Raw genomic sequence first — 15,262 nt, forward strand, 5'->3', positions numbered from 1 at the left:
AGCTGTTCGTGGCGACAGCTGTCCCCAAATTTTTCTTTGCCGATTGCCTGAATAAGAATATCGGATGGACATCAGATAAGCGATGATTTTTGACTAATGTTTTGTTTGAATCTGTCGTACATATTTAATCGTAGATATTTTGTGCGTGATTACTTATAATTATTCCAATATTAGAATATACAATATTTTAGCATATTTATCTTTATCTTAACCATAACATGGTGTAGAGAGTTTGATCTAAAATTCATTTTAAAAGTATATAATATTTGATACAGTTTTTCTAACCGGAAAAGAAATACTTGGAAACCTGGAAAATGTATGGAAGTTAATTGTGATTTTGGATATATAACAAGACACATTTTTCCGCTAAAAGTTAATCCAGATACGCTAATAATAGGTATACTACTTTAATTGCTAATAAAATATTGCTAACTACTTGCAAATAATTTCTTTTTAAAAATTATGCTTTACTAAATATATTATAATATGTAGTACAAGTTAATGAAATTTTAAATCATTTTTAACATTATAAACTGATAGTATATAACTAAATACTTGGCTTGTTGCATTGATCTCATATTTATTTGTAAACAGTTAATTTTTTTAACAATATTTAATAGCTTTTTTATACTTCTCTATTTGTTGTGTACAAGTTTAAATATTTTTTTCTGTATTTAATATTTTTTATTATCTTTTTAGAGAGATTTTCTTAGAGACAGGTTTGGTATTTTCTACAAATCTACTACCTGAGTTTCGAGCACATATACACACTTATACACACTTCACATTATAGATTCATTTTCTTTTCATTAATTATCTAAATAGAGATATATAAAGGTAATAAATTCAGGCTATATTCTATTCTATTCTGTCGTATACGTTTAATCGTCCATTTTTTATGCGTAATAACATTTTGCTGTTAAAATGATATTAAGATGATAATAATAAGAAATAATATTAGAATATTAGAATATATATTTTAGCATATCTGTCTCCATCTTAATGAATGTAAAATTTTTCAAGTTTAACCTAGAACAGTCTTTAAAAGTAAATAATGCTTGGTATTTTTATTTTCGCAAACAAATCGAAGAGATACAGGCGATGAATTGCTTTTTGAGAAATATTACTTTTAAATCAGTGTGAAGGTTAATTTAAATATATATAAATATTTGTTTATGTTTACCGACTGGTAAAACACTTATTAACGATTTTATAAGTTATTTATATGACATATTTGTTATGATGTCAAGTATCGAGTGTTATTATTACTTGTCGGTAGTTTTTCAAAATAGTATAAACTCGCCTTTTCATAGATAAAATTTTGTTAATATAATAATAATAAAATAATTAATTAATAATTAATAATTATTGTAATAATAATAAAATAATTAAAGTTAATGATTATTAAATAGTATTATATCGAATAACAAGTTTAACATACAAGGTAAGTTATCGCAGAAGCGCGGTCCATTCGCAGTGTATAAATGCGTACGTATTTTCTCACAGAAAATCTAGTTAATAAAAAATAAAATTTAAATTGCGTTTGAACAGCATAAATATTATATAATTTTACTTTAAACGCGTATTTATAAAATTTTAATTAAAATCTCTGCTGTCTCTTTCTGTCTGTCTCTCTGTCTGTCTATCTGTTTCTCTCTCTCTCTCTCTCTCTCTCTCTCTCTCTCTCTCTCATGAATATTTTACAAAATAAATTAAAAAAATCAGTTTTTAAAAATTCATAAGAAATCTCAACACTTTGATGTTTTTATAATCACTAAAAGATCTTTGTGCACAACTTATAAATATCTATGCAGACTTTAAAACTGAGAATTACAACTCATCCTTAAAATTCTTGAAATCCGCACCATGGAACTTCATTTGATGTGTTAACTTGTTCCAAAACATCATTCTCTCCCAAAGAAGATTTTTTTCCATAATTACATTGGTCGAATTTCCTATGTATAGATACTCCAGTGAAGAATTTGTTTTCACCGGTTTCCACTTTAAAGAAATTAACTTTGTGACCTTTGGCGTTGGATTTCTAAAAGAGATTTTTATTATATTACATATTTTATTATGATATATATTGTTTTATATCTCGTTGTATATAAAAAAAAATTATTTTTAATCTTATTCACTATTAATCTATTATATAATATTATATAATAATTAAAATATAATCACAAAAAATACGCATTATTATACTAAATATTATCGTGATAATTAATTCTATTTTACTGATTTTTTACATTCCCATGAAATTACATATAAAATTTTATTATGGCTAATATCAGAATTTTATATGTAAAATTTTGATATTTTGATATTAGTCATGATAAAATTCTGTAAATTGTCAATATGAATGATCATATCAATTAAAACATCTTGCTCAATAATAAATCTTTTTGCTGGAAATATTAACACTTACCCGGAATTTGCGAAATTATACCAGAGGTCGGTCATGATATCGATTATCTTGTGGTCCTCCTTGGACAATTCCGTATCTTTAAACAATTGTTCACCCACGGGGAACAAATACTGCAGCTCGTCCGCGTGCGACACTCCGTAATTCTTCTCGGTATCACCGAATATCCAGCTGAAAGACGCGCTTCCTTTATACGCGAAATAGTAATAATAGATTGGTGAAGTTTGATTTGCAATAAAATCTTTGATGGCTTCATGAGTACCGTGATTAAACCATGCATCGCTGTACATCTGCAAAATTATATTATTTAGTCATTAGGTTAATGGAAAACGTAATAATTAATAATTAATTTGTAATTTTCTTAATCTTATAAAATATAGGAAACAAAGATTATAATTTTATTGAATAATTTTTTAAAGCATAGAAATCATTTTTACAGTAATTGTATTAATTAAAACAAAAATTTTATTTTGAATGTAAAATTATATATGTTTTTCTTTTTCAAACTCTATAAATGTTAACATTTTATATTATTTAAGTAACAAAATCCCTGTTTTTTTCCATTTCTTTATATTCATTATTTAATTATTTAAACTTACATCAATGACTTTGAACCTAGCTTCGTCAGATTGATCGATGTCTTTATTGCCAAAATAGAACGTGCGTATTTTAGCGCTTATCTCATCTCGAAATTGCCTATCTCGAATGCCGTATCGCTCTTCGTAAAATAAGCTGAGAGGTGCGATATTATTGAAATCATTATTCAACTTCTTTACATGTTCACCCTGATCTCGTCCGTAAATACCTGAAAGGTATCTCATGCATAAATATTTCTTTTATCCCTTGATCAACTTAAAAACAAGTTTGCATAAAAAAAAAAATTCATGCAAAATTTTAAAATGTTTATGTCGGAGAGATTTATTCAATTAATGTATAATAAATTACGACACAACAGAATGTCATTTTATATATATGTAATTTAAAATCAGTACTTTTATGAGTCTTTATGCAAGTAAGCAATAGATTGCAGGAATAAGTAATTTTTTTTTCTTATTCTAAAAATTCTTCAAAATTTTATAAATATTTTTGAGAAAGATTATTTGATGTGTACAGCTCTCTGATAATTGTAATTATAAAGTAATAATGTCTTGTAGATTTGTTTTTGACTTTTGTGTTGGAAATTCAAAAGTATTGCTTTCACCTGGTACTTTAAGGGTTCCTTCTTCTGATGTTGTTCCCGTCATCCAGGGTATATCAACTAATCGACCTTGTTTCACGGAAATTAATGGATGCTCCGTCAGAAAAGCACCTGCATGTTTAGGTTCGATCACTGGTTTGAAAGGTATCATTGGGCAATAACCAAAGTGCTGCAATAGAAAACACAGATATAATTAAGTTAAATATATTATAAGAAATTCAGTTAAAATAAAAGCACATATTTCATAAAGGAACAAATAATGCTTGATAGTAATAAAAAAGTATGATATGATGGGCGATTCTTCATGTTGATCACGTTTGCGAGTTATTTTTGTTTTTTATCTCAGCTAGATAGAAATGCGCGATGCACGGGCAAAGCATAAGAATGACCACATCACACATAAGGAAAAACATGCATGTAGATAAATATTCACGTTAAACTGGTTTCTTGCATTGCCAGAACTCTGAATGTATTTATTCAATATATTGCATTTGAATTAGATTATCATTTTAATTTGAAACATACCATGTGTAAGGAAATTATTCCAAATTCCTAAAAGGCCCCATATAAATAAATAAAGTATCAGCAAACAAAAAATTGTACTACAATGTCTGATATGTATAATTAAAATATCTGATAAGTAATTTGATTCTCGTTTTAAAAAAATAAATATTCAAAAATATTTCATATATATATATATAAAATGATGAATATATATATAGTTTATCACCATAATCATCTTTTGATTTCATCTTAATTTTGCGTTGGGTCACGTCTATTTCAAAGTGAAATGAAACAACTTTGCGTGACTATTCAAGCGTCATTCTCACCCAACCATGTCGATATTTACTTGTAAGTATACATGATTTCTGAAACTGATGCACGCGCGGAGATATAAAGCTTGTCTTGCGGTTACGACTTTAACGGCTGCACATGTCAGAATAATAATTAACAATTTAAATAACATTATATTAGAATAATAATTAATAATTTAAATAAGATTACATTATATGAATAATAAATCTGATTCATATACATATATATATATATATATATATATATATATATATATATATATATATTTTAAACTTATAAAAAAGAAAAAAAGAAATAAAAATTTATAAATTTCATGCGACGCAATACCCGGCAACGGTATGCGCATATGATAGTTAAACGAATGCTTTCAGATAGCTGTCAAAACAAAATCATATAATAAGCAGTCGTTCAAGTATATAAAATATTCAGGTTAAATACCAGAATCTAATTAATTTTTTTATACATATGCGTCTATTTAAATATTCCACATACATACTAAGACATGTTTATATGAGAAATTAATTATATTTTCCTCTTTTACTTCGAAATTTAATAAACAAGATTGTTTCAATCATTCATTTATTTAATATTCACAAAAGAAAACTGTAGTAAATTAAAAGTATAGTAAAACAAATTGTTTGTTTAAATATAATAAAATAATTTGTAATTGTAATTTAAAAAAAGATTTTGTCGCTTAATCTTCTATTTTCATTTACATTAATTGTCTCGATTAATTTTAATTTTAAATTTAAAGTAACCTTTATAGTATACATGTTTTATTTATGTAATATTTTTAACTTATATAGATATAATTTTCTAACAAAATATTCTCCCATTATATTGTTAAAAATATTATATTATATTAAACTGATTTGATTTACTATCAAGAATAAAGTAAAAAAAAATCACTCTTTATTTATCTTATGTTAACTAATTTAATTAATTTTTAATTACCTGGAAAAGACGATCAGTGCCGATAATCTCCGTTGCGTCTTTTGTTCGCAAACATTTGATGAGTTCTGCAGAAGTGTCGGTATTGCAACTTAAATTTCTACCTAAGATCATGGCCTTTTCTTTGGCAAATTTCGGTGGCGTTAAAGTCCATGGATTGTAAAAATTACCGCTTTGCGAAATACCGCGGTGAAAAAGACCTAAGTCATGAAAAAAAATATAAATATTTTACGATCATAGAAACATATCATGTCAAATAAATCATATTTCTGCAAAAAACTGCAGATCATACATATCTGATTGAATAACACACATGCCATGTTACGTATAATCATAATTTTTTCTTTATTAAAAAAAAAAAAAAGTTTAAAAAAAATGTTATAAAAAGATTTGATGTCGATTTTAATAATAATGTTATATTTGAATGCAAATATTGCAAGAGAATTTTTTCTCATTTAATAGTTTGCATTAATACTGTCGAAAAATGAGTAATATCAATAAAAATATTAATATTTTTGATAATAATTTTTACAAATAAAGTACAATTTTTTTTCTCCAGTAAACAAAAAAGAACGATGATAAAACGTGGTCGATCTTATAAACGATTTGTCGATCTTATGTGGTTCGTTAACGTTATTAAGTAATATTGATGAGTTACTTAAACAAGCGCAATACTTGATTATAAAACACGACATTTCCTCATACATTCTTGGAAAAATCTTAAATCGGAATATTATTCATGTAACATCGAATAAGGATAATTGTAATGACAACATCGAGGCTCGAAAATGCAAGACCGGAAGACAATTTTTGCAATAAAATTATATCATCGTACCAGTATACATATTCGTTGTACGGCATTTTGTTGCATGGCATGAGACTAATATCATGCGATGTCTTAATCGAGGTATTTCTCAAAGTGAGTAAACGCAAATTAAGTTAATTGCCGTAAGGAAAAAACTAATAATCTTTTTCTTCTTTTATGTAAGGCTAATGATATTTTCATTTCTTCTCTATCTCACTCTCTTTTATTTCATCATAATTTATTTTTAATACATATATTTTCTTTCTGAATTTTTTTATATTTATTAAACTATGTACATAGTTTATTATATATAAAAATAAAGAAAGAATATATAATATATTAAAAGATAAATATTATTTAAATATTTTATACAGAAATAAATTATAAGAAAATAAAAAGGAGGAAAAGTAGAAGTGTTTTATAGATATAAATGCAAAGATATTAACATAAATTATTACGAAGATTTTGTTAAAAATTTTACCTTGCGAGATAGGGTTGATCATATGATAATGAACACTTGCGCCTCCCGCACTTTCACCAAAGAGAGTTACTCTGTTTGGATCACCTCCGAAGGAAACAATATTCTCCTGCACCCATCGCATGGCTTGCTGCTGATCTTTCAATCCAAGATTTCCCGGGCACTCTAGATCTTCCGTGCTTAAAAATCCCAGTGGACCGAGTCTAATTTGGAAAGTTTACATGTTATTACACACATTACATGTAATCAAAAGTCGATTTCTTAGAAAATAATGTAAAATTGTAATAACTTTCTTATTTTCCCCAATAATTGCAAAAACAAACATATCATTCTCACAATATTTTTGTATAATTTTTTAAGATTACATCTTTGTATAGAAAATTAAATTATACTATGAGAAGATCATAAACTTCACCGAAAATTTATGGTGACGAGGACGAGATCGTGATCTAACAGAAACTTGGGCCCATAAAATTCAGAGTGACCGGCCCCTGTGAGCCATCCGCCACCGTGGAACCAGATCATAACCGGATATCGATGGGCGATAAGCAACGATGTTTCGGAGTAAGGAATGCGCGGCGTATACACGTTTAGATAAAGACAATCCTCGCCGCCGACGATCTCTTCCTGATATGTATAGATATTCCGTTGCGTACATATTTCGGCGTTTTCTACAGCCGCTCGTATGCCGTTCCAGGCGGTTGCGGGTTGCGGCGGCTTTAAAGAGAAAATACATCATCACACATTAATTTACGATGACTTTGATAGATTTATGCATCTGCGTTGAAATTAATCTTGTCGTGAGCAAAGGCTCGAATCTTTCCTAGACAAATAAAGCGTTTTGTAAAGACGATAATTTAATTAATTTATTTGTCGATTTCTTTATGATAAAGACAAAAATGTTATTAATAAAAAAGACGAATTAAGTGAAAGTGGGCAAAAATAGAAATTGTATTGATTATGTAACATACACAATATTACATCAGCAAGATTGTAGAAGTGCATCTTTGTTTATTTTAATAAAAGGCTTAAAGTTGTCGAGTTCAGTATAAACTAGGAGTAGCGTTTTTGATGACGGATTTAAATTTTTTGGGGACAAAATTAATATAAAGAAAAACTTTCTCTTATTAATGTCTTTAAGAAAAAGAAGATATTTTATTCTAAAATTAATGATGTTAAAGATAAAAAAGGGCTTTTTATGCCCTTTCTAACTGATATTTATTATCTCTGAAATCTTTTTATTATTTTAAATAATTTCTATTATTTTAAATAATCTATTATTTTAACTTGATGTTATTTGTAATATTAATGACAATGTAAATATAATGTCCTAAATATAAAATTTTTCAATACAGAATTGTGAATATAAAGTCGCAGTGTATTAATGAATGACCTTATCTGTGTTATGCACAAATAATCTTTTTTATTCAGGATAGCTCACATATTACGTCAATATTACGTCATAAGAATTATGCTTTGTCATTTATGGTTATCTCGTATTACTTGATTTTAATTGAATAAAGAGGGAAAAGATATTTACACTTTTATTTATTAAGAGATTCCTAATAATAAAACCTTTAATAGCAAAATTTAATTGAAAAGAAGGCACATATTTCTTTATAAACACGATGATAATAATAAATAAAATAATAAATAAAATAAATAACAATGAAATGACGTGTCAAAATGTGTCAAATATGTTAAAAATTTTTTAAATATTTTAAATTTTTATTTTATTTTAATATATTTATATTTTTATTTTTATATTTTATTCTTAATTTTTATTATAATAATAAATGAGAAATGCATTTACAAAGAAAATTAAGAAATTGTACGTTACCAATAAAATTGTACGTTGCCATACAAATTTAAGATTAACATTTTATGTAATTACGGCAGATATCAAAAATAGTTGTTATAATAAAATATTAATTATGTCAACATATCTCAGTTGCATCTTTGCTATTGTTGCGATTTACTTTACGTCTATTAATGATAAATTTTTAAGCTTCCTAAATTCAAAGATAATATTAGATAATCTCTCTCTTTCTTTCTCATATCTGGCATCTAAATATATATTACAAAATAAGCGACGGATAAAATGCAAGAAGCAATCTTCGTTGTCCGTTAAATGACGAAGCAATCGATCAGTAGAATATACAATGTGATTTCTATGATGTTCCTCGCTTACATCGATGATTTAAATTTCAAGATAGTCACTTCCGCAATTGCAGATACACTGCATCTTGCATTATAAAAAGTGCAAAAACCTTGATAGGGCAATCTTTTGTTTTTTACATCTCATCAATTGTAATTGTATTTATTCTTTTTTGAAGTTGTTAAATTTTCCTCGTTAAATTTTCTTACATCCGTTAATCAAATATAAGATGAATCTTTGCAGTATATCGCATTTTATTCGAAAATCAAAGAAGTAAGATGATAGTATAAGAGAGAGAATAAAAAGGGGGAGAGATTAATATAAAATTAGATATAAATTTCAATCAAAACGAGCTATCTTGAAAAACGTCGAAAAATAATCAATTTCTGATATGATTAATTTTCTGATATGATTAAGTTTCATTTATTCCAGAAAAAAGAATGCGTATAAAAAATTAAATTTTTCAATAATGCGGCAAAAATTAAAATTAATTTAGAAATTATAAAAAATCTATCTAGAAATTAGTAGTTTTTAAAATAATGAATATTTATCATCGATAACAATAGTTGACATGGCTATTTGTAAATTCTTATCTCGCAATAACATGTATTTATTCCGTTAATGTATTATGCGTTGACCGCAGAATAATTTCAGATGCCTTTTCTAAAAACCATAAGCAGATCAAAAATATTCTGATTTGGATATGCTTTCTTACTTTCTCTTATAAATTCTTCAAATACTTTCTTCCAGTCGACTCAAATCATAAACACTTGATAATATAAGCTTGATAATATAAGATAATATATGTTTAGTTGTTTGCTAACAAGTTTATCCGATTGCAACACAATTTTTTTTCCGAATAACAATATATGCCACGTGTAAAACATTACATAAGATTACACATTACATATAAATCGCTGTTCATAAATTATATAATTGCAACAGCGACAACTTTAATTGCAAAGAAAAAAAAATTGATGTCGATTTAAAGAAAAAAAAATTCCGGTATTCTCATTATTAATACGATATTACTATGTGATTGCGTTTCATACGGCATATGATTGACGTGTGAAAGTTCCTGACGCTACTTTCTGAATAATTGCGCGAGGGATCCATTAGGGATCCATCATTAAGGATAGCAAGCAGGTTTAGATAATTAATTTTGTCTCATTCTAATCTTATAATTTTTAAATTATAATCCAGCTAGCTCAATTTGTCCGAGTTACGCAATTATTTTTAAATTATGATAAATCTCGATAAATAAGTCTTTAATACATTATACATATATTTGAAAAAAAGAGGCGAGTTTCCCGAGAAATTATTCAGAAAATAATATATATGTAATAATATATATAAACGCTTTTATAACTCGAATATTTTAGAGCGAGATATATGTCAAACTTCTTTTTTTATTTGCAACAATAAATAATTTAATAAGTTTTTAAATTGAAAAATCTAGTGAATTAATATTTGCTTAAAATTAAAAAGATAAAAGATTTTTATTATAAAATTAAATTTGTAAAGCTTAAATTTTTAACAATTTTTATATATCCAACTATTTTTTGTTTAATATCTCGATATTTTGATTTTTAAAAAAGATATTAAAACTAAAAAGTTTACAGATTGTCGAACTCTTTCAGAATTATTTCATTTGTTAAGATTTAATTGCTTGTAAATAATAAAAACAGGATAATCTTACCGCGAATCTGAGTTCTCCGATCGGCGGTGCAGCATAAGGAATTCCCAAGAACGCATGAATGTCTCTTCCAAGTCTTGTGTGCATTGTTATACCTATCAAGGTGCCATTTCGAATCGTTGCTATCGATAGGCTACATACGACGGTATGTACGTAAATTACAAAGAAGCAAATGAAGCTTAATTGGATCAATATGTTATCTCGGATTCTCCACATTTTTTCGATACTCCTGAAGTATCGTTTTGTCTTTAATCGTAAGATTTTGTGACAACCTGTAAACATGTTGTTAAACATAATATAAATTATAAATTTATATATAAATTACAATATATCACAACGGTAATATCATAACGGAAAAGTATTGAGTTTACATTTATATTTGATTTAAGATCAAATAATTGTAGAGAAAGTGAAATTATTCAGATATCTATATTATATCATCAACTGATCGGTGTTTTTTCAGCAACTACGATTACATGAACCACTAATAAGCGAGCTACAGCACGTGCTAGAAAAACTGGTTTTTAAAAATGCAAAGTGTTATGAAAAGAAAAAAGTTTTAAGATCAATAATACTAAATGGAGAGTAAAACGAGATGGAGTAAAGTGAAAATGTAATCTGTGACTCTAGCATTATCTAACATCATCAAGTTTAATGCAAAATAAATAAAAACACATTAATAAACGTAAATATTTAAAAATTAAATAGAATATTTCTGCATTTTAATTTTATTTTTCTTGCACATTCTCTCAAAGCTTGGAATGTTTAGAAAAGTCTCTAGAATTCTCAAAACTTTTTCTAAATAATTTTTAAGCACCACTTTAACTGCTATTAACTTCGGCAATTAATTCATCTGGAAATGATTTATCTATATTAAAAAATTTATGATAAGAAGTCAAAGAATAATAATAAAAAATGACAAGAGAAAATTATTTCCACATCAGTGCTTTGATTCTTGTATAAAAAGTCATTATTTCTCAAAAAATAGTTAACGATATAGTGCACGTATTGCAAAATAAATGTATGTGACAAAAAATTAACTATATTTTTTTTACTAAGTAGTGTCACTAATATCCCGATATTCACCACAAAGACAAGATTTATTGAATCAATTGCGCATGTCGGCGAATTATGAAAATTACGAAATTGGTAACAGCTCACTTTAATCTCTATGATGGACCGTAAATGAACCGCCTTAATAAGAGTGCGATTTCGTAGAGAAGGCTCGTGTTCGTTTGGCGAAGGTAAGCTCAAGACTGTCGTGAGAGAGAGTCGTTCGTTAGCTTCTATCTATGATAGTAAATAACGTCACACTCTCTTTAACATAAACACATGAATCTTTCCGGTTTATTTTTTTCTAATTCAATAATTTGCATATCTCTACAGGTTTTTTCGTTTGTCGTGTCTCTTTGAATTATGCTGATTAATATTATGCTGATTAATATTATGCATAGAACGCAAGTGTTACATACATATGTGCCTACGGATTATATCGAACTTATATCGTAATTAATATATAGACTATAAAAAATTATTTCTGTTCTCTTTTAAAATTGTATTAAATATAATTTATGCAGAAAGATATATATATATATATATATATATATATATATATATATATATATATATTTAATTACTATTCTTACTATCTAATTTTACTATCTAATTACTATTCTTATGTTTACATGACATATGAAGAAATACTACAATTATATTTGGTCAAACTCTAATTGTCTATCTTAGGAAGAATTAATTGCCTACACATTAATTTAATCTATCTTATATTTAATTTCTAATTTCAGGTGTAATCTTTAATGTCTTGTGTTATATCGCATTTTTAAATCGCTTTCAAGAGCATTATGTAGACGCATTAGTTTTTGTCATGTTTTGAAGTCTCTGTCTTACTTATACGTCAACTCTCTCGGACATACATCTACGCTCACTCACACTCTTATTATACCTACGCACATACTCACGCATAAGGGTTCAATATATAAATCAAAACAATGCCAAATTTCGAATCTCTTCTACACCGTGTCCGTCAAAAAAGTCAGTCTCTCTCAGAGTCTTGTTGAAACCGTCATTCTAAAATAAATCTCTAAATAATCAATCGAGTCTCTTTATTCCAACATTACCAGCGAAAATGATCTCTCCGCAGTTCACGGCTATATCTATAATAAAATAGTAAAATTCTCGCAACAAATTAATTATTTCAATTCTTGAATGATTCTGAGATGGAAGTGAGGGTCGGATTTTCAATCCAATACTGCCATTCTCTGCGTAAAAAATATAGATCAGACTATCTTTTGCATAGTGCAAGTACTCTAATTTTTCGCTATAAGTACATTATATTGATTACAAATGTTAAATATTCAAAAAATTAAAATCTTTTTAATGATTTAATAATGTAAATTAATTATGTAAATCTCATCATTAACTTAATTTTTTTATTTATTTATTTATATACACATTTTATTTATTTATTTAATAATACATTAATACTATATACAATAACTTACATACAAAAATTGCAATTTTTTTTCAACAGTGTTTATTTTCCATAGCTTTCCCGTTATAAACGAGAAATCACCTAACTATTATGTAGGATATAACTATGTGTTATATAAATAAACTATAAATTTTTATAAAATAGATATTTATATAAACATTTATCTACTTATTTAATTCAATGATGCGTGTTGTACTATTTTATATCGATGGCTCTGCCTCATCTTTTCACATATTAGTGGCAAATCTTAAAAGGGATACACTTGTTAAACAACACTCACAATCTACAAGATTTAAAATATCAAATTATGCAACATTATTAACTAAATAAATTTAAAGATTTCTAGACAATAATACATACTTCTTTATTTTCGACAAGTTTTTGAAGGATGTCAATTCTCATCTGGAGGATGGTATAAAAAATCCCCATTTTACATATCTTTTATTTTCTCGCTTTGAAATATTAAACTTTAAAAGATTTTGCACATACTTTGCCATTGCTATGACTAGCCTGTTGATCACTATTTTTCAATAATGACAAATTTAATGTTATGTAAGTACTGTGCGGATAGTTTTTCATTTTGACTACTGTGCTCTGGTTCTTGATTGGTGTAATCTAAAATTATGTCATATCTGATTGCAAATATAATATATACATATATAATTATATATATATATATAAATATATATATATATATATATATATATATATATATATATATATATATGAATGCAATACACTTCAGTTTGATGTAAAATTATTTATGGTCCCTCTGAAATAATTTTTATGTCAGTACTGTTTTGCTTATAGTCAATAACAATAACATATTCTAAATTCTTTCGACTTAAATTGTAACATATCCATGATATCACTGCTGTACATGATAATTTCCTACATAAATGGAAATTGATATGTTGCAAATTTTAATGCAATATGTATGATGAAAGATTTATATGCATGTTTCAAGCTTTTAGTAGTTGTATAATCAAAATTCTAACTCCATATAAACTTCCCACAATCAGAACACATCTATTTAGTCTCATAAACATTGTTATAAGATAATCTGTAATCTTCTGTAATCCATAGTATGGAGCATATAGTCAATTCAGCAAATAAATTACAGCCTCTGTATGAGAATTCCAAGGATGTGAACATACCTGGCAAAAAAAATATATTATTCAATATGTAATTTCAATTTTTTTCAAGATATTTATAATATTTATAATACTTAAAAAATAAAATATATCTTACTAAATATATCTTACTGTTAATCCCAATATATAATTTGCATAACAGCTGTTGTTCCATAAAAACTATTCTGCAAACTTCCTCGCCTAATCCATTGTATTCCATCAATCAAAATCTTGGCCTTGCGCATTTAGAAGAGTTGTGCCAGAATAATCTACAATAAAATATATATGATTTTATTGTAATTTAATTCTATATAACTATATTATAGGATTAAGTGAACCTTTTTCATTGCAAAAACAATATAAATTAAAAATATATTGAAGACTTTATTAAAACAAAATAACATTAATTTTTAATTTTTATACAGCTTTTATATATTATAATATACATGTTTATATTTATTTATATATATTCAGCTAAAAATGTAAAAATTTATTTTATAATTTTATGTGCCGATTTAAAATTTTACATGTTACTTTTAAAACAAAAAACATATATATCAGAAATAGAATACCTACTTATCACTGCAACATTGAAATCACACTAGCAGCTTCAAACTTTATCAAAACTGTTTGCATAATTATTGGCATTCTAATATTAGGCATTCTTAAATCCTTCAATCCATTAGATGAATGTATCTGCCCAATTTGCATTTTGTTAGGTTTTTCTTCCACCTTCCTTGACTGACAATTTCGCTAGAAGCTACTGTAGGATGCATTTTAATCTTAGAATCGTTTACTACAACATTTTTAATTAAATCTCCTTAAATATTGAATATGTTCATATCAAAAGATTTCTGAGATTAGGGAAACGTGTAAACAAATTTCTTGGTTAGGATTGCATGGTTATTTTTTGCTAAAGATACATGTGTAAAATTTATTTGGAAGCGAAATGTGATTATAAACGCAATGTTCTTTGAAAAAGGCATAAAAATTATACACATTAAAAATTATACACATTACATTATAGAATTAACGTAAATATATTATAAAAATAAAATTAATTTGTTCGATTATTTGATGTCTTCCAAATGCT

General features: G+C 26.3%; 1 protein-coding gene and 1 long non-coding RNA gene across 2 annotated transcripts; both read right to left on the bottom strand.

The window, feature by feature from the left end:
- Nucleotides 1–856: 856 nt before the first annotated feature.
- LOC126851403 (venom carboxylesterase-6) lies at nt 857–11,790 on the bottom strand. The gene is made up of 9 exons (XM_050595339.1): nt 11,689–11,790; nt 10,531–10,799; nt 7,089–7,390; nt 6,677–6,876; nt 5,394–5,590; nt 3,627–3,792; nt 3,025–3,230; nt 2,429–2,715; nt 857–2,041 (listed from the first exon to the last, which is right to left on the bottom strand). Exons 2-9 carry the CDS (start codon nt 10,741–10,743, stop codon nt 1,831–1,833), a joined length of 1,782 nt encoding a protein of 593 aa, XP_050451296.1. The 5' UTR covers nt 10,744–10,799; nt 11,689–11,790; the 3' UTR covers nt 857–1,830.
- Nucleotides 11,791–13,776: 1,986 nt separating this feature from the next.
- On the bottom strand, nt 13,777–15,047 carry LOC126851439 (uncharacterized). Its single transcript, XR_007687665.1, has 3 exons — nt 14,746–15,047; nt 14,302–14,438; nt 13,777–14,193 (listed from the first exon to the last, which is right to left on the bottom strand). It is a non-coding gene; the product is annotated as an uncharacterized LOC126851439 (long non-coding RNA).
- Nucleotides 15,048–15,262: the final 215 nt, after the last annotated feature.

Source organism: Cataglyphis hispanica, chromosome 8 (assembly GCF_021464435.1).
Source record: "Cataglyphis hispanica isolate Lineage 1 chromosome 8, ULB_Chis1_1.0, whole genome shotgun sequence".
NCBI lineage: Eukaryota > Metazoa > Arthropoda > Insecta > Hymenoptera > Formicidae > Cataglyphis > Cataglyphis hispanica.